The 22,917-nt window shown below is 41.6% G+C and overlaps 1 protein-coding gene across 4 annotated transcripts in view; it reads left to right on the top strand.

Moving 5' to 3' along the window:
* Positions 1 to 22,917, top strand: part of LOC112218717 (inositol 1,4,5-trisphosphate receptor type 2) — a 150,275-nt gene that overhangs the window by 6,325 nt on the left and 121,033 nt on the right. For all 4 annotated transcript variants that reach the window (XM_042301635.1, XM_042301634.1, XM_042301637.1 and 1 more), the window contains exons 2-8: positions 15,778 to 15,848; positions 16,280 to 16,398; positions 17,115 to 17,201; positions 17,829 to 17,987; positions 20,989 to 21,087; positions 22,266 to 22,349; positions 22,656 to 22,802. In XM_042301635.1, coding sequence (XP_042157569.1) covers positions 15,778 to 15,848; positions 16,280 to 16,398; positions 17,115 to 17,201; positions 17,829 to 17,987; positions 20,989 to 21,087; positions 22,266 to 22,349; positions 22,656 to 22,802 — 766 coding nt within the window. The remainder of the gene's footprint in view (positions 1 to 15,777; positions 15,849 to 16,279; positions 16,399 to 17,114; positions 17,202 to 17,828; positions 17,988 to 20,988; positions 21,088 to 22,265; positions 22,350 to 22,655; positions 22,803 to 22,917) is intronic.

The raw sequence follows: 22,917 nt of genomic DNA, 5'->3' as shown, positions 1-22,917 counted from the left end.
CTTCTCCAGTGGACTTGAAGTTGTAGCTGAAAAGGAGTCAAATAGGGGCTGTTAAAACTTCTTAAGGATTAGGCCATTTAAAAAAAAATGTTGCTTAAAATGTAAAATCCAAATCTACCTGTAGCTCAGGCCCTGAAGCAAGGATATGCATGTTCTTGGTACCATTTGAAAGGAGGAAATGTGAAAGGAATGTAGTAGAATATAACACAATAGATAAGATAAAAAATAATACAAATAAAAAATGTTATTTTGTATTTTTTTTACCATCTTTGAAATGCAAGAGAAAGGCCATAATGTATTATTCCAGCCCACGTGCAGTTTAGATTTTGGCCACTAGATGGCATTAGTGTGTAATGTTTTAGACTGATTTAATGAACCATTGCATTTCTGTTAATTCTTGTATCAAGACTGCCCAAATGTGCCTAATTTGTTATTAATAAACTTTTCATGTTCAAAATTGTGCACTCTTCAAACAATAGCATGGTATTCTTTCACTGCAATAGCTACTGTAAATTGGACAGTGCAGTTAACTTAAATTCTTCTTAATCTTTCTGCCAATATCAGATATGTCTGTCTTGGGAGATGTTCCTGTTACATACAACCACATGGGAATTGCATTAGCCCAGGTTAGCTCAACCATACTGTGGAAGGGACACCGATCCCAAAGAAGTTTAAAGGGTCACATCAATGGTTGTGTCCAAATACCCATACTTGCATCCTAAATAGGCAGTTTAATGATGTGACATTTCGAAAATCCAGTGTACTTTAAATGCCTGGATGTAATACTCATTTCGGCTTTGACAACAGCTGATCAATTAGATATGGGGATGCTATACCGAAATCAACGAATAGTGGGAAACAACTCAATCACGCATGGCGCATTTTCAGTATGCGAATACTAGAATTATATTCTCCCTTTTCCACGATGTATTGGAAAAAGTGGTCTGCGAGTGATGGGCCCTAGTTCTCTTCAAGTAGCCAAACAACAAAACTAGGGAACTTAATTTCGAAGATGCCAGAAGTAGAGGTCGACCGATTATGATTTTTCAATGCGGAGACTGATTATTGGCGGACCAAAAAAAGCTGATACCGATTAATCAGCCGATTTTATATCTAAAAAATATATATATATATATATTTATTTTTTATTTATTTGTAATAATGACAATTATAACAATACTGAATGAACACTTATTTTAATATAATACATCAATAAAAAATCTAGTTAGCCTCATATTGAAACCTGTTCAATTTGGTTTGAATAATGCAAAAACAAAGTGTTGGAGAAGAAAGTAAAAGTACAATATGTGCCATGTAAGAAGGCTAACCTTTAATTTCCTTGCTCAGAACATGAGAACATATGAAAGCTGGTGGTTCATTTTAACATGAGTCTTCAATATTCCCAGGTAAGAAGTTTTAGGTTGTCGTTATTATAGGACTATTTCTCTCTACCATTTGTATTTCATTAACCTTTGACTATTGGATGCTCTTGTAGGCACTTTAGTATTGCCAGTGTAACAGTATAGCTTCCGTCCCTCTCCTCGCCCCAACCTGGGCTCGAACCAGGAACACATTGACAACAGCCACCCTCAAAGCAGCATTACCCATGCAGAGCAAGGGGAACAACTACTCCAAGTCTCAGAGCGAGTGACGTTTGAAACGCTATAAGCGCGCACCCCGCTAACTAGCTAGCCATTTCACATCACATCGTTACACCAGCCTAATCTCGGGAGTTGATAGGCTTGAAGTCATAAACAGCTCAATGCTTGAAGCATTGCGAAGAGCTGCTGGCAAAATGCACTAAAGTGCTGTTTGAATGAATGCTTACGATCCGGCTGCTGCCTACCATCGCTCAGTCAGAATGCTCTATCAAATCATAGACTTAATTATAACATAACACAGAAAAACGACCCTTTGGTCATTAATATGGTAGAATCTGGAAACTATCATTTCGAAAACAAAACGTTTATTTTAAATCAAATGTATTTATATAGCCCTTCGTACATCAGCTGATATCTCAAAGTGCTATACAGAAACCCAGCCTAAAACCCCAAACAGCAAGCAATGCAGGTGTAGAAGCACGGTGGCTAGGAACAACTCCCTAGAAAGGCCGAAACCTAGGAAGAAACCTAGAGAGGAACCAGGCTATGTGGGGTGGCCAGTTCTCTTCTGGCTGTGCCGGGTGGAGATTATAACAGAACATGGCCAAGATGTTCAAATGTTCATAAATGACCAGCATGGTCAAATAATAATCACAGGCAGAACAGTTGAAACTGGAGCAGCAGCACGGCCAGGTGGACTGGGGACAGCAAGGAGTCATCATGTCAGGTTGTCCTGAGGCATGGTCCTAGGGCTCAGGTCCTCTGAGAATTAGAGAGAGCATACTTAAATTCACACAGGACACCGGATAGGACAGGAGAAGTACTCCAGATATAACAAACTGACCCTAGCCCCCCGACACAAACTACTGCAGCATAAATACTGGAGGCTGAGACAGTGAAATACGGAACCGTTCGGTATTTTATCTAACGGGTGGCATCCCTAAGTCTAAATATTCTTGTTACATTGTACAACCTTCAATGTTATGTCATAATTACGTAAAATTCTGGCAAATTAGTTTGCAATGAGCCAGGCGACCCAAACTGTTGCATATACTCTGACTCTGCGTGCAATGAACACAAGAAGTGACACAATTTCACCTGGTTAATATTGCCTGCTAACCTGGATTTCTTTTTGCTAAATATGCAGGTTTAAAAATATATACTTCTGTGTATTGATTTTAAGAAAGGCACTGGTGTTTATGGTTAGGTACAGTCGAGCAACAATTGGCTTCTACTGCATTCGCGTAACAGGCAGGCTCCTCGTGGAGTACAATGAGAGGCAGGTGGTTAGTGCGTTGGACTAGTTAACTGTAAGGTTGCAAGATTGAATCCCGGAGCTGACAAGGTAAAAATCTGCCGTTCTGCCCCTGAACAAGGCAGTTAACCCACGGTTCCTAGGCCGTCATTGAAAATAAGAATGTGTTCTTAACTGACTTGCCTAGTTAAATAAAATAAAAAAATCGGCCAAATCGGTGTCAAAAAATACCGATTTCTGATTGTTATGAAAACTTGAAATTGGCCCTAATTAATCGGCCATTCCGATGAATCGGTCGACCTCTAGCCCGAAGCTTCTGCGATGGTGTTTAAATTTAGGCTAAGTAGTTTTTGTTCTCTTTAAAATGATCACGAGTATTGATTGCATCGTAGGCTACATATTTTTACCCAAAGTGGATTTCTGTTTTCTCAGTGTTTCTTGTTCTCTTGCCCTGAATGTGTCAGCACCGGGATTCGGGATGTGGCTGCGTTACTGATGTCATGTTTATCAGGCCTTTTGATTTGAACATATGGAGTGTTTTAGTTTTGTAGGTTAGGCTACCTATTTCATTATTTAATTGATGGATCAAGCCTTAAGTCATTCTGATCTCGTTCCCAATGATCAGTGCTTTAGTATGTTGTCCTGTCCAGTGGCTCTGAATTTGCAATGCACCCAACTGTCCTTATTGTTTCTGTACAATAGCCTTTTGATTTTAAAATTTTAAAATTTTTGGTGTGTGTACTAGGCTATTTCATTTATATATGCTACAGCACTTTGATTACACTAATAAATATGTTGAAATGGAACCAAACTGTTGTCTTCAGTCCATTTTGAATCCGATAGATGGGCTATATGGTCTGAGTAGGCCTATAATGCCATTCCTATTCTATTCGGATTTGAGAGAAATTAATCAATTTGGAAATGAGCTAATATCAGGCTAGTTTATGCCGATGCATTTCTGTTGAATTTGGAAAAATTCACCTGCACTCGGCCCTGCCCCACCTACTCAGCCAATCAGAAGCTTCTACTGCGTTGTGGCATACAGCATACTTTTTACTAAATGGTACGTACTAAATAGTATGCAGTTTAAGTATGTAGTACATTAGTGTGGGTAATCGGACATGGCCACTGTTACCAACCAATGTAGCTAATTTGGGAGGTAGCTCCAACTGGGATTCTAACCTGGGTCTAGAGACTGAGCACGCTAGGTATTGGATTAAGGTCGCTACATTACTCCAAACCATTGGGAGAGAGTATCTCCACTCCCCATGCTTGTCTATACCAAGTTCGTCACGTGTACATGCCTCTCGGAGGGCGCCCTCACACTTCTGTCACCAATGTAGCGAATTTGGGGTGAAGTCCTGACCAGGATTCGAGCCCGAATCCAGCGACTGTCAAGTGAGTCCCGGTCAGGGCTACCCCCGAACTCTCTACAATATACTTTGATGGTTGGTTTAATTGTACCTAATTTACCCATTTTTAGCTACAACTTCCGAGTCCGTTGGAGAGGATCAGCTTGAGCAAAGTGAGGTGTAGAATCACTGATCTACGAATTGTAGTCCCTGCCAAATAAAAGGTTTTGATGACGTGGCATGCAACCATTGGTTGACGCAATGTAATGCCTGAGCATCTATTTTGGCAGGAACTCAACCATTGTGCATCCCTAATGGCACCCTCTTGCCTATAGTGCAATATTTAGTCCTTGCTTCCTTCATCCTCATTCCTCCAATTCCTCACCTCCCCCTCAAGGCACATTGCAGGAGAGTATCCAAGTTCCTTCCCCTCCAATTAGATTTGAGTATCATATAAGACAAGGAATGAAGGAAACGAGGTTCGTATAAGCAATGATTTGACGGCTAGTAATGTTTTCAGACCCAGCCATGGTATCATGAATGTTGGCTGGAGTCGCCATTACTGTACTCGTCACATGCAACCTCGCCTCGACAGGCTTTGATGACTCTATAAATCCATATTGACGTATGATAGTAAGTATAAGCTCTTAAATAAGTTCCTCAGGTCACACCTCATTTACAAACGCTCAATTCCCCTGAGGCTGATCCTCTCCCTGGGTCCAATCCTCTTTTTCTGTTGTGCTTATCTATCTTTCAAGCAAACAGACAAGTCAACACATTTCAGGTTAGTAGTCACTTGCTACTTTATACAACCATAAGGTAGCCTGAATTGTGTATGAACTGTTCATAGCTACACAGGGTAAATGACTGCATTTAATCTCATCCTCGGGCCCACTTTTAATCTCATTGAAAGCATTTAAGCTGAAAAAAAGGTTACAATTTATTTATATATACACACATACATGACACACACTACCATTCAAAAGTTGTGTCACTTAGAAATGTCCTTGTTTTTGAAAGAAAAGCACATTGTTTTTGTCCATTAAAATCCAATTGATCAGAAATACAGTGCAGACATTGTTAATGTTGTAAATTACTATTGTAGCTGGAAACGCAGATTAAAAAAAAAAATTAATGTCTACATAGGTGTACAGAGGCCCATTATCAGCAACCATCACTCCTGTGTTCCAATGACACACTTGAATTAGCTAACACAACGTATCATTTTAAAAGGCTAATTGATAATTTGAAAACCTTTTTGCAGTTATGTTAGCACAGCTGAAAACTGTTGTGCTGATTTAATGAAGCAATAAACAGGCCTTCTTTAGACTAGTTGAGTATCTGGAGCATCAGCATTTGTCGGTTCGATGGCAACGAAACAACTTTCTTCTGAAACTCGTCAGTCCTATTCTTGTTCTGAGCAATTAAGGCTATTCCATTAGAAATTGCCAAGAAACTGAAGATCTCGTACAATGCTGTGTACTACTCCCTTCACAGAACAGCGCAAACTGGCTCTAACCAGAATAGAAAGAGGAGTGGGAGGCCCAGGTGCACAACTGAGCAAGAGGACAAGTACATTAGAGTGTCGAGTTTGAGAAACAGACGCCTCACAAGTCCTCAACTGGCAGCTTCATTAAATAGTAACCGCAAAACACCAGTCTCAACGTCAACAGTGAAGAGGCGACTCCGGGATGCTGGCCTTCTAGTCAGAGTTGCAAAGAAAAAGCCATATCTCAGACTGGCCAATAAAATATTAAGATTGGCATAAGAACATAGACACTGGACAAAGGAACTCTGCCTAGAAGACCAGCATCCCAGAGTTTTCTCTTCACTGTGCTTTTTACATTAACATTGTTACATTGTTTTTCTTTCAAAAACAAGGATATTTCTAGGTGACCCCAACCTTTTGAACGGTAGTGTGTACGTACGTACGTACATGCATGCATACAGTTGAAGTCGGAAGTTTACATACACTTAGGTTGGAGTCATTAAAACTAGTTTTTCAACCACTCCACAGATTTCTTGTTAAACTACAGTTTTGACAAGTCTGTTAGAACATCTACTTTGTGCATGACACAGGCAATTTTTCCAACAATTGTTTACAGATGGTGAATTATAAGTGAAATAATCTTTCACAATTCCAGTAGGTCAGAAGTTTACATACACTAAGTTGACTGTGCCTTGAAACAGCTTGGAAAATTCCAGAAAATGTCATGGCTTTAGAAGCTTCTGATAGGCTAATTGACATCATTCGAGTCAATTGGAGGTGTACCTGTGGATGTATTTCAAGGCTTACCTTCCAACTCAGTGCCTCTTTGCTTGACATCATGGGAAAATCAAAAGAAATCAGCCAAAACATTGTAGACCTCCACAAGCCTGGTTCATCCTTGGGAGCAATTTCCAAACGCCTGAAGGTACCACGTTCGTCTGTACAAACAACAGTAAGCAAGTCTAAACACCATGGGACCACGCAGCTGTCATACCGCTCAGGAAGGAGACCCTTTCTGTCTCATAGAGATGAATGTACTTTGGTGCAAAAAGTGCAAATCAATCCCAGAACAACAGCAAAGGACCTTGTGAAGATGCTGGAGGAAACGGGTACAAAAGTATCGTTATCCACAGTAAAACGAGTCCTATATTGACATAACCTGAAGGTCAGCAAGGAAGAAGCCTTTGCTCCAAAACCGCCATTAAAAAGCCAGACTACAGTTTGCACATGGGGACAAAGATCGTACTTTTGGGAGAAATGTCCTCTGGTCTGATGAAACGATATAACTGTTTGGCCATAATGACCGTTGTTATGTTTGGAGGAAAAAGGGGGAGGCTTGCAAGCTGAAGAACACCATCCCAACCGTGAAGCACGGTGGTGGCAGCATCATGTTGTGGTGGTGCTTTGCTGCAGGAGGGACTGTTGCACTTCACAAAATAGATAGCGTCATGAGGAAAGAAAATGATGTGGATATATTGAAGCAACATCTCAAGACATCAGTCAGGAAGTTAAAGCTTGGTCGCAAATGGGTCTTCCAAATGGACAATGAACCCAAGCATACTTCCAAAATTGTGACAAAATGTCTTAAGGACAGCAAAGTCAAGGTATTGTAGTGGCCATCACAAAGCCATGTTAAGCCCAATCCCATAAAAAAAGTTGTGGGAAGGACTGAAAAAGCGCGTGCGAGCAAGGAGGCCTACAAACCTGACTCAGTTACACCAGCTCTGTCAGAAGGAATAGGCCAAAATTCACCCAACTTATTGTGGAAGGGTACCCAAAATGTTTGACCCAAGTTAATCAATTTTAAAGGCAATGCTACCAAATACTAATTGAGTGTAAAACTTCTGACCCACTGGGAATGTGATGAAAGAAATAAAAGCTGAAATAAATAATTCTCTCTCCTATTATTTGGGCATTTCACATTCTTAAAATAAAGTGGTGATCCTAACTGGCCTAAGACAGGGATTTTTTTACTAGGATTAAATGTCAGGAATTGTGAAACTGAGTTAAAATGTATTTGGCTAAGGTGTATGTAAACTTCAGACTTCAACTGTACATACAGTACCAATCAAAAGTTTGGATACACCTAGTCATTCCAGAGTTTTTCTTTTTACTATTTTCTACATTGTATAATAATAGTAACTACATCAAAACTATGAAATAACACATGGAATCATGTCGTAACCAAAAAAAGTGTTGAACAAATGAAAATGTTACCTTTGAGATTCTTCAAATAGCCAACATTTTCCTTGATGACAACTTTGCCCATTCTCTCAATCAGCTTCATGAGGTAGTCACCTGAAATGCATTTCAATTAACAGGTGTGCCTTGTTCAAAGTTAATTTGTGGAATTTCTTTCCTTAATGCGTTTGAGCCAATCAGTTATGTTGTAACAAGGTACTGGGGTTATACAGAAGATAGCCCTATTTAGTAAAATACCAAGTCTATATTATAGCAAGAACAGCTCAAATAATCAAAGAGAAACGACAGTCCATCATTACTTTAAGACATGGTCAGTCAATCCAGAACATTTCAAGAACTTTGATAGGTTCTTCAAGTGCAGTCACAAAAACCATCAAGTGTTCTGATAAAACTGGCTCTCATGAGGACCGCCACAGGAAAGGAAGACCCAGAGTTACCTCTACTGCAGAGGATACGTTCGTTAGAGATAACTGCACCTCAGATTGCAGCCCAAATAAATACTTCAGAGTTCAAGTACCAGACACATGTCAACATCCCCTGTTCAGAGGAGACTGCATGAATCATGCCTTCATGGTCGAATTGCTGCAACGAAACCACTACTAAAGGAGACTAAGAAGAAGAAGAGACTTGCTCGGTCCAAGAAACACAAACAATTGACATTAGACTGGTGGAAATATGTCCTTTTTGATCTGATAAATCCACATTTTTGGTTTCACCGCCATGTCTTTGTGATGCAGAGTAGGTCAATGGATGATCTTTGAATGTGTAGTTCACACTGTGAAGCATGAAGGAGGAGGTGTGGGGGTGCTTTGCTATTGATTCTGTCAGTGATTTATGTAGAATTGATGGATTCTATCAAAATGTAACATGTTTCAAGTTAAACTGTCGTTTGCATCCTGTTTAGTGAATGATTACTGTGAGTATTAATGGAGTTTAGGCCATGGAACTGTGTGTATGCTTATTTAGAAAGGTTGACCTAATCAGATAAGAGGAAATTGCCTCGGATCAGAGAGCAGGCTCAGGCCCAGAACGGAAGATGGACATGGTGTGATTCTGACATATGGCCAAACAAAGAGAACCATGGACTTTCCACAGGGGAAATGAGGGAACCTCATTGGGGCCATAAAATGTATAGCTGGGGAGGTGATGCCTACAAGAGAAGAGTATAAAATGTGTTGTGAGTTCTCTAAATGTATGCACTCAGCTGTTTGTGTCCTTGGTATTAAAGACTTCACTTTTCTTGAGTGTTTGGTCTCAATTCCTTATTGCAAAGAGGTTTTAAAAGCATTTTTCTTTCTAACAGAATTCAAGAATTCCGAATTCAATATATTTAGATTTTTAACGCCTTCTGGTTACTACTTTATTCCATACGTGTTATTTCATAGTTTTGATGTCTTCACCATTATTCTACAATGTAGAAAATAGTCAAAATAAAGAAACTCTTGAATGAGTAGGTGTGTCCACACTTTTGACTGGTAGTGTGTGTGTGTGTGTGTATGTATATGTGTGTGTGTGTATATATAATATATATATATAATATATATATACACTTTTTTTAGAATAAAAAAAATAATAAAGCATTCAAGCTCCATTGCTGACATTAAGCTAGCTGTGGTGTGTGTGTGCTTACCCAACCTTCTCTCCATTGTCTTTATCAAATTGAAGCATGCCCTTATGGCACTTCTGCTTTTTATTTAAAAACTTCTCTTTTATGTAAAGCTAACATTCTACTCTTATACAATGAGTGTACAAAACATTAACGACACCTGCTCTTCCCATGACAGACTGACCAGGTGAAAGCTATAATTCCTTATTGATGTCACTTGTTATATAAACTTCAATCAGTATAGATGAAGGGGATGAGACGGGCTTAAAAATCCTTCTTTAACCTATGGGTGTCATTCAGAGATTGAATTGGCAAGACAAAAGAATGAAGTGCCTTTGAACGGGGTATGGTAGTAGGCAATGTTCCCTCTAAGCTGCACGCATGTGCAGCATCCCACCGAGACAGCTCCCCTGGACTGCTGGGCAGAGCACAGAGAAACTATAGGCACATGGAGAGAAGCAGGAAAATTAACTTCCCTCAACTTTCTAGAGTTTTCACTGTTAACACTCAACGTTTCCCTTTTACTGGGGCAATTGTGATCAAATCAACGCCATATTAGCCACTTTCAGTGCAACATACTGAAACAAAACTAACTAGAGATTTTGTTGTAGAGTAGGATTCAATTGCATTGGTGTAGGATTTTATTGCTCAAGACTCGTACTCTACACAGCCCGTACTCTACACAGTTCTGTGCGGCATAACCAATCAGAACTACAGTAGGCCTATATGCAAATGGCCCATTGCCGTATATGGATCTGTGCAATTTACTGTGTTTACAGCTGTGGTTGAGCATAATGTGCTTATTTTGAGATCAAAGCAAGAGCTGCATGTAGCCATTTGTGCACATTTTGTTCATATTCTTTGCTAGTTAGTGAGCCATTAGCCCAGTTATAGATAATTTGCAATCAGCAATAGGGGAGTGATTGCTTCCTACAAGAGCTCAAAACGTGTACATTCTAGACATCTTTGACAAGCAAGTCCGGTAAAGAACTGTTTTGGTTGTATTAAAGTGGCAGTGTTGTACTTTGAGGCAGGCTACATTTTATTTTGTAAAGTGGTTTCTTGCATCAAACACAATCTTTTCAGTCACCTTCTTGTCTGTGGATAAACAGGTTCATGTCAAGCCCTGCATGTTTTTCTTAAGTCTCATGGAATGTAGACTTACATTTGAACACAGCACATTGGCTGCTATTGGCTGAATGATAGAACAGCTATTTCCATGTAATGTTATGGGATGCATTTTCTCCATTGTTTTTGATGGTAGGCCTGCATTATGATTATGACCTCAGTAGCCTGCTTGGCCATTGTTAATACTAACTTAAAGCAGGTACAGCCTCAGTGTTCACAGTAAACGCTGGAAATTGCACAGAACGTTCAAGTTTGCTCTCAACAGACCTGAAATTTGCTCGGTGCCACATTTTTCTTTAGAGGGAACATTGGTAGTAGGTGCCAGGCTGTGAAGGCTTCTGAGGGGAGGATGGCTCATAATAATGCCTGGAATGGAGCAACTGCAATGGCATCAATCCATTTGTTTGACATTTTTGATACCATTCTGCTCCAGCCATTACCACGAGCCCATCCTCCCAATTAAGGTGTCACCAACCTCCTATGGTGCCAGGTGCACGGTTTGTGTCAAGAACTGCAACACTGCTGGCTTTTTCATGCTCAACGGTTTCCCATGTGTTCAAGAATGGTCCACCACCCAAAGGACATCCAGCTAACTTGACAAAACTATGGGAAGCATTGGAATCAACATGGGCCAGCATCCCTGTGGAAATGCTTTGACACCTTGTAGAGTCCATGCCTTGACAAATTGAGGCTGTTCTGAGGGCAAAAGGGAGGGGGGGTGCAACTCAATATTAGGAAGGTGTTCTTAATATTTGGTATACTGTCTTCTGTATCATGCTTCATCTGAGCAGTAAGTTGGCCATTCTACTGTATTCTTATATCAGAAGATCTGTGTGGTCACATGTTTATTTTGGTCACCACGGCCTGTGGTCTTTTGCCTTGTCATAATGTATAATGTAATGGAGATACAAACTTTTTTGTCACACAATACCCCATAATGACAAAGCAAAAACGGGTTAATAGTTTTTTCTGCAAATTTTATAAACTGAAATATCACATTTACATACATTTTCAGACCCTTTACTCAGTACTTTGTTGAAGCACCTATGGCAGAGATTGCAGCCTCGAGTCTTCTTGGGTATGACGCTACAAGCTTGACACAGCTGTATTTGGGGAGTTTCTCCCATTCTTCTCTGCAGATCTTCTCAAACTTTGTGTGGTTTGTTGGAGCGTCACTACACAGCTATTTTCAGGTCTCTCCAGAGATGTTCGATCGGGTTCTAGTCTGGGTTCTGGCTGGGCCACTCAAGGACATTCAGAGACTGAAAAAGATCCCCACAGCATAATGCTGCCACCACTATGCTTCACCGTAGGGATGGTGGCAGGTTTCCTTCAGACATGACGCTTGGCATTCAGGCCAAAGAGTTCAATCTTGATTTCATCAGACCAGAGAATCTTGTGTCTCGTGGTCTGAGAGTATTTAGGTGCCTTTTGGCAAAATCCAAGCGGGCTGTCATGTGCCTTTTAAGGAGGAATGTCTTCCATCTGGCCAGTCTACCATAAAGGCCTGATTGGTGTAGTGCTGCAGAGATGTGGAAGGTTCTCCCATCTCCACAGAGGAACTCTAGAACTCTGTCAGAGTGACCATTGGGTTCTTGGTCACCTCCCTGACTAAGGACCTTCTCCCCTGGTTGCTCAGTTTGGCCGGGTGGCCAGCTCTAGGAAGTCTTGGTGATTCCAAACTTCTTCCATTTAAGAATGATTGAGGTCCCTGTGTTCTTGGGGACCTTCAATGCTGCAGATATTTTTTTGGTACTCTTCCCCTTTTTTGTGCCTCCCTACAATCCTGTCTCGGAGCTCTACGGACAATTCCTTCAACCTCATAGCGTGGTTTTTGCTCTGACATGCACTGTCAACTGTGGGACCTTATATAGACGGTGTGTGCCTTTCCAAATCTTGTCAAATCAATTGACTTTACCACAGGTGGACTCCAATCAAGTTGTTGAAACATTTCAAGGATGATCAATGGAAACAGGATGAACCTGAGCTCAGTTTCAGGTCTCATAGCAAAGGGTCTGAATACTTATGTAAATAGGGTATTTTCTGTTTTACATTTGCAAAAAATTCTAATAACCTGTTGTTATGGGGTGTTGTGTGTAGATTTGAGGATTTTTTTTATTTAATCCATTTTAGAATATGGTTTAGCGAAACAATGTGGAAAGTCGAGCGGTCTGGATACATTCCGAATGCACTGTAATGAGCTTGCCCGTATTCTGTTGGCCGGATGTACCGCCGTTTCATGTTCAACTTTTAGTTCCAGGACCAGGGTCACATTAACTAAGTCATGCAATGGGAAGCATTTTAAAATGAGCGTTTGTTATTGTACAAGTAGTCCCTCCCTGTTTAGGTCAGTTTTTTTCTCCATTTGATTTCTAATGAATAGGGCCCTAGCTCTTTGAACTGAGCAGAGTCATGAGCTTATTCATTAGGGGACACTGTAGCAAAGCCTTTTGCAATTGGGAAAAAATGAAAATGTGGGTTTCGTATTGGACAAGCTTCAGGCCGTCCCTCCTTGTTGGTCACTTTTTCTTTCGTTTGGTGCCTAATGAATGCGGGCCTGGGCTCTCGGGAACTTAAGGTTACTCATGTGTTAGCTAGAGTAATGAGTAGAATGCATCCTGTTTTGTTGTGTAGCACTTGATTTGAAATCCTATTGGACCCTAATTGTCTCTAGTTTAGATGGGACTTTGACATGGGAGCTGAGGAATAGTACATATGCACAACCACAGCCAGACAGTTGGAACTGAATGAATAACAGCTATGGCAGCAAAAGAAAATACCCGGCTGACTCACTGTAGTTGGACTGCCAGCTTTGTCTAAACCAGAGGGACTGCCTTGCATCTTAGTAGGGTAGATGAATGTGTACTTCTGTGTATTCCAGTGAAAACTTGTTTATGATGAATGTGATTATGACAGGCTAGTGCATGAAGATGCCAGGGGCCTGTTCAGGAGGGCGCAGAATGTTCAGATGGAAATAGATTGCGTAGAACAATCCTGTCATTGTCTAACTAATCATTGTAAGCTCTATGCTATCTGCATTGCAACGTTCTGAATGTTCAACATCACTGAATACACCCCTACTGTTTGAGTCAGACGGTGAGCTTAGCTCTATGGCTGTGTTTAAAATCTGGAGTCAGATGAGGATATGAATATCACAGAAGAAGAGCGATACAAAAGTTAGTGTGCTAGAAGTAATGTGTGGAAACACCCCAGGTGTTTGCTAGGTGACTAAAGCTATTTGTAAATCTTGTATAGTTGTAAGTCAAGCGCATGGAACTGCATTGGATACAATAATCTGCTGGTTATTTCTTTAGCAATGCAGACGAGCAGAGAACACACACACTAAGGATGAAATCGACCACAAGAATAAGCTCCAGTCAACAAAATAAGAGGATGCCCCACACTGGGCTTCCTTCCCCATATCGGGTGGAACTTTACACATTGTCACAGTTTTGTTTTTGTCTCAGACTGGCATCAGCTATCCTGGTCTTAGCCAGGTGCCAGATCTGTTTGTGCTGTCATGCCAAATCCTATGTTCATTGGTGTGTCAATGACCACCATAGGAGTTAGCAAGAAAGCACAAACAGATCTGGGTCCAGGCTAGCATAAACTGAAATGTGATGATATAATATATACTTGTTTCACATGATGCAGCTAGGTCACATAAAAGTTAGAAGTGAAGAATAGAGGCACATTCTCTGCCGAGTGCCAACAGAATCATGTTGAGTTTATAGTTTCTCAAAGCTTCGGTGAGAATGTAGTAACACTGACATGTTATATCACGCTGTGTTGGTGTGTTAGTTCAGTGTGGATGGACAGTATGTTGTGTGAAGTTCACCAGTCTTCTGGACAATTCTCTAAAGATATTGTAGTTTTATTGTAGCTATAAAACTTTAAGCAAAATAATTGCTGTTGCAGGCTGGTTGACTATACAATGACAATGACATTGACTATAAAATCCAGGCATGCAGTGTGGAGACAAGGCGGTTAGATGTCAATCTATCAGCATTTAGGACTAATCAGCCACACACAGAAGCCAAGAGCATTTCCTGTGGCTCCACCAAGCCCTTTACAGAATTCACTGTTTCTATTTCAACTAGACCAGGGCCTATATTCACTAAGGGCAATTCCACGAAAACAGAATGATGAGATTTTTCCCTTTTTAAAATGTGTGTCAAACAAAAAACAATGATTGCAAACTTAAACAAACCATACGACTCTATGCACAAGGTCTACTTTTAACAATTTCACCTGAGAAGTTCACATTGTTTTACTTGAACAGTGCAGATGCAAATGCAATTTTGTAAAATATTAATTGGAAATTGTAAAGTCGACCTTGTGCATAGAATTGTATGGTTTGTTTGACTTTGCCATACTTGGTTTATGTTTGGCACATATTATAAAGTAAAATATGTGTTTCAGCATCATTCTGTTGCCGTGGAATTGCCCCTAAGAATCTCAGTATTAGCACTGGTATTAGTTTAGTTTTTTAGATAATAATAATGTTACATGGATAGGTGTCAACGTGATACAAGATCACTACACATACTTTGAAAATCTTTTTGAATACTGGCCCTGTTATCATTGTAAAACATACAGTAAACACTAACCCTCACAATCAGTGATTATATCTACACACTAATGAAATCTGCCAATGCTCTGAATTCAACATCCAATGAGGATGATCACATACAATGCTTGCTGATCTGATTTCTTCCTTCTTACATGCTATGTTGGTAGTCTGGTTCTAGACTAGGTTGAATATGACCAGGTTAGGACAAGCTAATCATTGCATTATGAAGCTTGTGAAAATAAACAAACGCATGGGACCAGCACCGTCGCTAACTAGCATCGCTGGTCCCATTCTTTAGAATTATTCCTCATTTATGCAAAGAGTTATATGATATTGTAATCCTCTTGTCTTCAACCTGGGTTCGACACATCATCAACAACCCTGTCTGCCATGGAGTACCACTGTCTATTCTGGGAGATGAAGGTGTATTGGATCATAGGAAACTGTAGAACATGCCTGCCATGGAGCTCTGTCATGGAGTTGAATTAATAGTAGGAAAGATGTGTTATGTTCTCTCCCATATGAACTGCATCAATGGTGTGTATATGATGTTGGGATGTTTTCTCCCCAGGCTTGTTGATGACAGGTGTGTGGTGCAGCCCGATGCAGGAGACCTGGCCAATCCGCCCAAAAAGTTCAGAGGTGAGTGGGAGGAGTCTGACCAGCTGCACAATCACATAGGTCACCAAGACTCAAGTGACAGTTAAATTGACACGCTGCCATTCAAATTAGTATGTATTAGTAAGCTTTTTGTGAATGAACACTTGTACTTCACTTTTCTTTCCCCCTTACAAGTTCTGACTTTGCTCATAGTGACTTTATTGAGGAAAATGTACTTACTAGGACCGAGCTATATGATTGCCTCACCTAGCTGATTAATACACAAACTGTAAGTCGCTCTGCATAGGATTGTCTGCTAAATTACTAATATAAAAAACATGTATGTTTGATTCATGTATGTATTCCTCTTACTCTCTAACACTCCTCCCTCCCTGTTTCTATTTCTTTCTATATTTTTACATTTTTTCCTCTGCATTTCTTTCTTCCTCTCCATATCTTGTGTCTCTCTCCAGACTGCCTGTTCAAGGTGTGTCCGATGAACAGATACTCAGCTCAGAAGCAGTTCTGGAAGGCCAAACAGGGCAAACAAGGCAACAACAACACAGAAGAAGACCTATTCAAGAAGTTACAGGTATAAACTGTCTGCAAGTCCTAGTCTTCTTCATTCACAGTCCTGGGCAAGGCAACCACAGAGTGTGCAGGATTTTGATCCATCCTGGCACTAACACAACCGATTCACCGAATCAAGGGCTTAATCATTACTATAGTGAATTAGTCAAATCAAGTATTAGAGCTGGGCTGGAACAACAGTCTGCACGCCCTGTAGGTCACCAGGACCTGGACTGAAGAGCACTGCTTTAAAGGGCCAATGAGCAATTGAAACAATATCAAGGCGTTCTTCCAGCCACTGTTTGGGTAAAAAGCTGAGGGATGGGGCTGAAGATGTGTAACCACTCTCAAATTCATAGACCGAGCTATGGATGCAAGGACTGATCCTACATGATATCAAAATGATCATTTTAACAATGTTTTGAGGCTGTACAGTGCTTGTTTACATTGTACAACAAACTTATGTTTTGGGTTCTGATTGGGTACGTCAGTTAAACTATAGCATTGAGGCATTTGTAAGTTAAGATTCAATGGGTACACCCAAAAATGGATGTAGAAACTGCTGATTGCCCCCCTTTTTTTAAAAGTCAACCAAGATCAGTTTGAGCAAGCCGAGGCACACAATCACTTATCTTGATCACATAAGTAGTCATTTGAAATGCAAGGTGTTTAGATCAGGGACTGCACAATATGACTGCAATGTAATCAGTCCCAAACATGTTTTTGTTCATGTCCCAGCATGCAGCAGAACTGGAACAGAAGCAGAATGAGACGGAGAATAAGAAGCTGCTGGGAGAGGTGGTAAAGTACAGTAACGTCATCCAGGTAAAAGCCAACGACAGACAACTCCCTCTTATCTGAGGCAATATCTCTGTTTGCGTTGTGCCAGGAACCTTGTGTTTGTTTTCACTTGGTCACCAAGGCTGCCTTTCTGTTTGTAGTCTGGCCTCTAGTGCCTCACATTGCCATTGAGGCAATTTGTCAGCTTAAATGATGAATGGCACAGAGTAATTTAAGCTTGTATAATTTTCAATATTCAATTTAGTGCAGGTTCATTCTGTGTGGTTTCCCAAGGTTTGTGGCCTCTGTGGTTTAAACAGCCGTATTAAAATAAGTGTTTTGGTCAGGTCCAGTCTTTTGCTGTTAAAAGATACAGCTTTTTTCATGTTTTAATCTGTGTGCTTCTTTCATGCTAAAGCCAATATTTAAATTACTTGTCTTGAAATGGGAAACTTTTTGAATGATTTTGAATTGATGGAATGAAATGATGAACTTGCCCTACATCTTACTTTAATAAAAAAAAAAGAGTACCAATTTCTTTCGGTAACTGTTTCCTAGCAATAAAGACATGTGATTGGTTAAGATTGGAGTTAGGTGTTGGGGTGGGATTCGAACCATGGATCTTGTGTAAGATGTGTCCTTGTGAATCGGCCCCCTTTATTTTCCCCTCAGCTTCTGCATATAAAGAGTAACAAGTACTTGACGGTGAACAAGCGTCTGCCAGCGCTGCTGGAGAAGAACGCCATGCGTGTGTCTCTGGACCCAGCTGGCAATGAGGGCTCCTGGTTCTACATCCAGCCCTTCTGGAAACTCCGCAGCGAGGGGGATAACGTAGGTACCCCTTTTTAGTGCTGATCTTGGTTCAAGGCCCCCCTATCTATATAATCCTATTAATTATTATTTGAAAGGCAAAACTGATCCTAGATCAGCACTTTTACTGAGCTGCTTTATGAAAAGGGGCCCTGACCTGACTCGCTACAGGCCAGTGCTTTGAATGTACCCTGTAAATAGGGCCAGGAGTTTTTCCCGAACATGTGACCCGGCGATGAAAACTCTTAGCCCTATTTACCATAGATGTCATGGTAAACCAAACCTCATGATGAACCTCAGTATTGTCCATAATTATTTAAAGTTTTTAGGGGCAGTCTTAGTATAGAACATTTCCTATTTGATTTAGATTGGTATTATGTTCAAGTAATGTCTAATCCTTCTGAAATAACTTGATTGGTTTTCTCCTTTCCTTTTGCTTTAGCATCCTATGGTGGAAGGTATTCTTCTTGTTTGTAGTGCATGGTGTGTGTGTTAGGCCATGAGACTTGCTGTGAAAGCATGTTAGCACTAGCCTTGCATGTAGTCATTGAGCATTGAAAAACATAAGTATGTGAGTGCATTTCCACTAGTCTTCTACAATTTGCCATTTTTTTCCCCTTAAAGGGCCATTACATCACTTTTCCACCTCATATCCATAATCTCCGGTACCAAACCAGTGTCTACATATGTGAAAACGGCATTTTTCTATGATCTGTGGTTAAAAAGATGTTTTCACAGAGTGATTTTTCTAAACCTGCAACGGGTTTCTAGCCCAAGGGAGGGGATTTTCTTGTTCCCCACGTCACCGGGAATATCATAGTGTATTTTAACTTTTAACTTTTTAATTTTTTTCTACAAAACATAGAAATGTGCAGTTTTCCATGACACTCTTATTGTGCTGGAGATAATGAAAATTAGGTTGAAAAGTGGTGGAGTTGCCCTTTAACTGTTATTGACTAACATTATCTGGAAGTTTTAGATTACAGCAATGCTATAGATAGATTGATACACTACATGACTAAAAGTATGTGGACACCTGCTCGTAGAACATCTCATTCCAAATTCATGGGCGTTAATATGGAGTTGGTCCCCCCCTTTTCTGCTATAACAGCCTCCACTCTTCTGGAAGACTTTCAACTAGTTGTTGGAACATTGCTGCAGGGACTTGCTTCCATTCAGCCACAAGAGCATTAGTGAGGTCAGGCACGGATGTTGGGTGATTAGGCCTGGCTCACAGTCGGCGTTCCAATTCATCCCAATGAATAGGGGTTGAGAGGAAAAGTAAAAGTTGGAGGAACAGAATCATCTAGAATGTCATTGTATGCTTTAATGTTAAGATCACTGGAACTAATGGGCCTAGTCCGAACCATGAAAAACAGCCCCAGGGCCTCCCGGGTGGCGCAGCTGCATCGCAGCGCTAGCTGTGCCACCAGAGACTCTGGGTTCGCGCCCAGGCTCTGTTGCAGCCGGCCGCGACCGGGAAGTCCGTGGGGCGACGCACAATTGGCCGAGCGTCGTCCGGGTTAGGGAGGGTTTGGCCGGTAGGGATATCCTTGTCTCATCGCGCACTAGCGACTCCTGTGGCGGGCCGGGCGCAGTGCACGCTAACCAGGCCGCCAGGTGCACGGTGTTTCCTCCGGCACATTGGTGCGGCCTGCTTCCAGGTTGGATGCGCACTGTGTTAAGAAGCAGTGCGGCTTGGTTGGGTTGTGTATCAACCTTCGTCTCTCCCGAGCCTGTACGGGAGTTGAAGCGATGAGACAAGATAGTAACTCCTAACAATTGGATACCACGAAATTGGGGGTAAAAAAAAAACAACAACAAAAAACAGCCCCAGACCATTATTCTCCCTCCACCAAACTTGACAGTTGACACTATGTATTTGGGCAGGTAGTGTTCTCCTGGCATCCTCCAAACATTGATTTGTCTGGCAGATGGTGAAACATGATTCATCGCTCCAGACAATGCGTTTCCACTGCTCCAGAGTCCAATGGCATCAAGCTTTACACCACTCCAGCTGTTGCGCATGTGTGCGGATGCTCGGCCATGGAAACCCATTTTATTAAGCTCCAGAGTAGCAGTTATTATGCTGACGTTGCTTCAAGAGGTGGTTTGGAACTCGGTAGTGAGTGTTGCAACCAAGGGCAGGCCATTTTTATGCGCTGTGTGCTTCATCACTGGGTGGTCCCGTTCTGTAAGCTTGTGTGGCCTACAACTTTTAGGCCGAGCCGTTTTTGCTCCTAGACGTTTCCACTTCACAACAACAGCACTTACATTTAACCGGGGCAGCTCTAGCAGGGCAGAAATGTGATGAACTGACTTGTTTGAGCTCTTCAATAAGACCATTCTACTGCCAATGTTTGTCTATTGACATTGGATGGCTGTGCTAAATTTGTATACAGCTGTCAGCAACGGGTGTGGTTGAAATAGCCGAATCCACAAATTTGAAGGGGTGTCAACATACTTTTGTATGTGAAGTGTAGATAAATTCTACGTCATTATTGGAATGGGTGCCTTTAAGTACAATTCTTCTCCTGTCCATTTTTGTCAATTTACATTCTGTTTATTGAGATATGTGTTTTGAATGTAGAGTACAGTTTGAATGGAGATATTTGAGACTTTGGTGCACACAGGACAGTACACTGCATTCAACGTTTCACACTACCACACACATGGCTGTATGAGTGAATGAATGTCTATACACTATAAACCCTCGACATGCTTCACTTCCTTAATTTGACCATGTTTTGTGATCATCTACTATTGAAAATGATACACATAATAAGCCCACTCACTCTATTTGCATTGTTCTGGGGAATGCTTATCTCTAGATGGATAGTTGCCCTTTGCATGGGACAAGTTGTGACTGTGGACCTTTGCTGTTTGAAGTGTCTCATACCTCTGTCCCATTGTCCTGTGATAGGTCCCATAGGCATCTGCCTCATTTGTATTTCTTTTCTACTCTCACTCTACTTGTAATCATGTGTGTGCTAGTGCCTGACCTGCTGTGGTTGGTCCCTAGGTGGTGGTGGGAGACAAAGTGGTCCTGATGCCCGTGAACGCAGGGCAGCCTCTCCACGCCAGCAACATTGAGCTGCTAGACAACCCTGGCTGCAAGGAGGTAAGATCCATGAAACAATTTGATTGGAGCTACAGTATAGCACTTACGATATAAAAATGGAAAACCGCATGGAAAACTAGTGCAGGAGAATGATGGCCATGTTGTCTGTCCCAGCCTCCTATCTCCAACAATTCCTGCATTTTATTTTTAATTGTGAATATTTTTATCCCTTCCTCCCCAATTTCGTGGTATCCAATTGATAGTCTTGTCTCATCGCTGCAACTCCCGTGCGGACTTGGGAGAGGCGAAGGTCGCGAGCCGTGCATCCTCCGAAACCCAACCAAGCCACACTGCTTCTTGACACAATGCCCACTTAAGCCAGAAGCCAGCCGCACCAATGTGTCGGAGGAACCACCGAACACCTGGCGACCGTGTCAGCGTGCACTGTGCCTGGCCCACCATAGGAGTTGCTAGTGCGCGATGGGACAAGGACATCCCTGCCGGCCAAACCCTCCCCTAACCCGGACCCTAACCCATTGGTCTCCCGGTTGCGGCCGACTGTGACAGAGCCTGGACTCGAACCCAGAATCTCTAGTGGCACAGCTAGCATTGCACTGCAGTGCCTTAGACCACTGTGCCACTCGGAAGGCCCCATTGTCGCATTTTTGAAGACTCCCAAAGAGCTGCTGGTCAGCACGTTTGTCTTTTTAAGCGCATGAGATGCGAGTGGCAGTGGTTCGAATCCAGGCATGGTTTTGTTTAGGCATGTCTTTATTTTCTATCCTTATCCTAACCCTTACCTTACCTACTTGCTAGTATGCCTGAACCTACTGTAAACTTACCCTAACCACTCGCTAGCATGCCATAGCCTAACCTTATCCTAACCTTTAACCATAACGACTTGCTAACGCACCCATATCATAACATGCGTTTGGAAACCTACCAGGTTGCAGTAGGTATTCAGATCCTTGAGAATCTTGTCTAGTGGTAGTGCGACAGACTACAGTCCATACATACCCCCTGGCGATGGGGTTACAAATGCCACCTCTGACCTGGCTTTCTCTATCGGTCTACCTTTCGACTATCGCTGTCCATAAAAATAGTCCCTTCATGGTTGCAGAACTGACATTGTTGCAGGAATGGTTAACCATCTTAGGCTCTGAAAAGACGTGTATAATTCAGGTATAGTCATGACAGTCTGTTGGTCTTCTCTGCTCCTCTCCTTGGTTTTTCTGTAGGTGAACGCTGTGAACTGCAACACCAGCTGGAAGGTCACTCTGTTCATGAAGTTCAGTGACTACAGAGAGGACGTCCTCAAAGGAGTCAGTGTTTTTATCTTACCTCTTCTACATGCTGTCCGCCTAATGTCCTTCAGTGCAGACAGAGGGTTGTATGGAAATGTTGTTGATGGGGGGGCTCTCCGTCTTAGGTGAAAGAATTAATGCTGTCACATCCACATTTTTAAAGTACAATTTTTTTTTAATGCTTCACAAATAGTTATTATGGCATCATGATTCTAATAATTAAGTTATATGAATTTATGCTCAGTTGATAACTCAAATCAAGTGTCACTTTAAAGTATTTATTTAGTTTCTTAGCCCAAATAGCTAAACCATGTTGTCTCTCAGGGTGATGTGGTGCGTCTGTTCCACGCTGAACAAGAGAAGTTCTTGACATGTGACGAATACAGGAATCAGCAGCACATCTTCCTCAGGACCACCCTGAGACAGTCTGCCACCTCTGCCACCAGCTCCAAAGCACTCTGGGAAATAGAGGTACCTACTGCACTATTTGCCTACTGATATGGTTCCGTCCCAGTTCCCCCAGTGTTCACCCGTGCACTCCTCCCCACACATGTATTGGTGTGGGTTAGTTTCCACCATATTTCTT

Source organism: Oncorhynchus tshawytscha, linkage group LG19, assembly GCF_018296145.1.
Source record: "Oncorhynchus tshawytscha isolate Ot180627B linkage group LG19, Otsh_v2.0, whole genome shotgun sequence".
NCBI classification, from domain to species: domain Eukaryota; kingdom Metazoa; phylum Chordata; class Actinopteri; order Salmoniformes; family Salmonidae; genus Oncorhynchus; species Oncorhynchus tshawytscha.
This window is presented reverse-complemented; position numbering and strand designations above follow the sequence as displayed.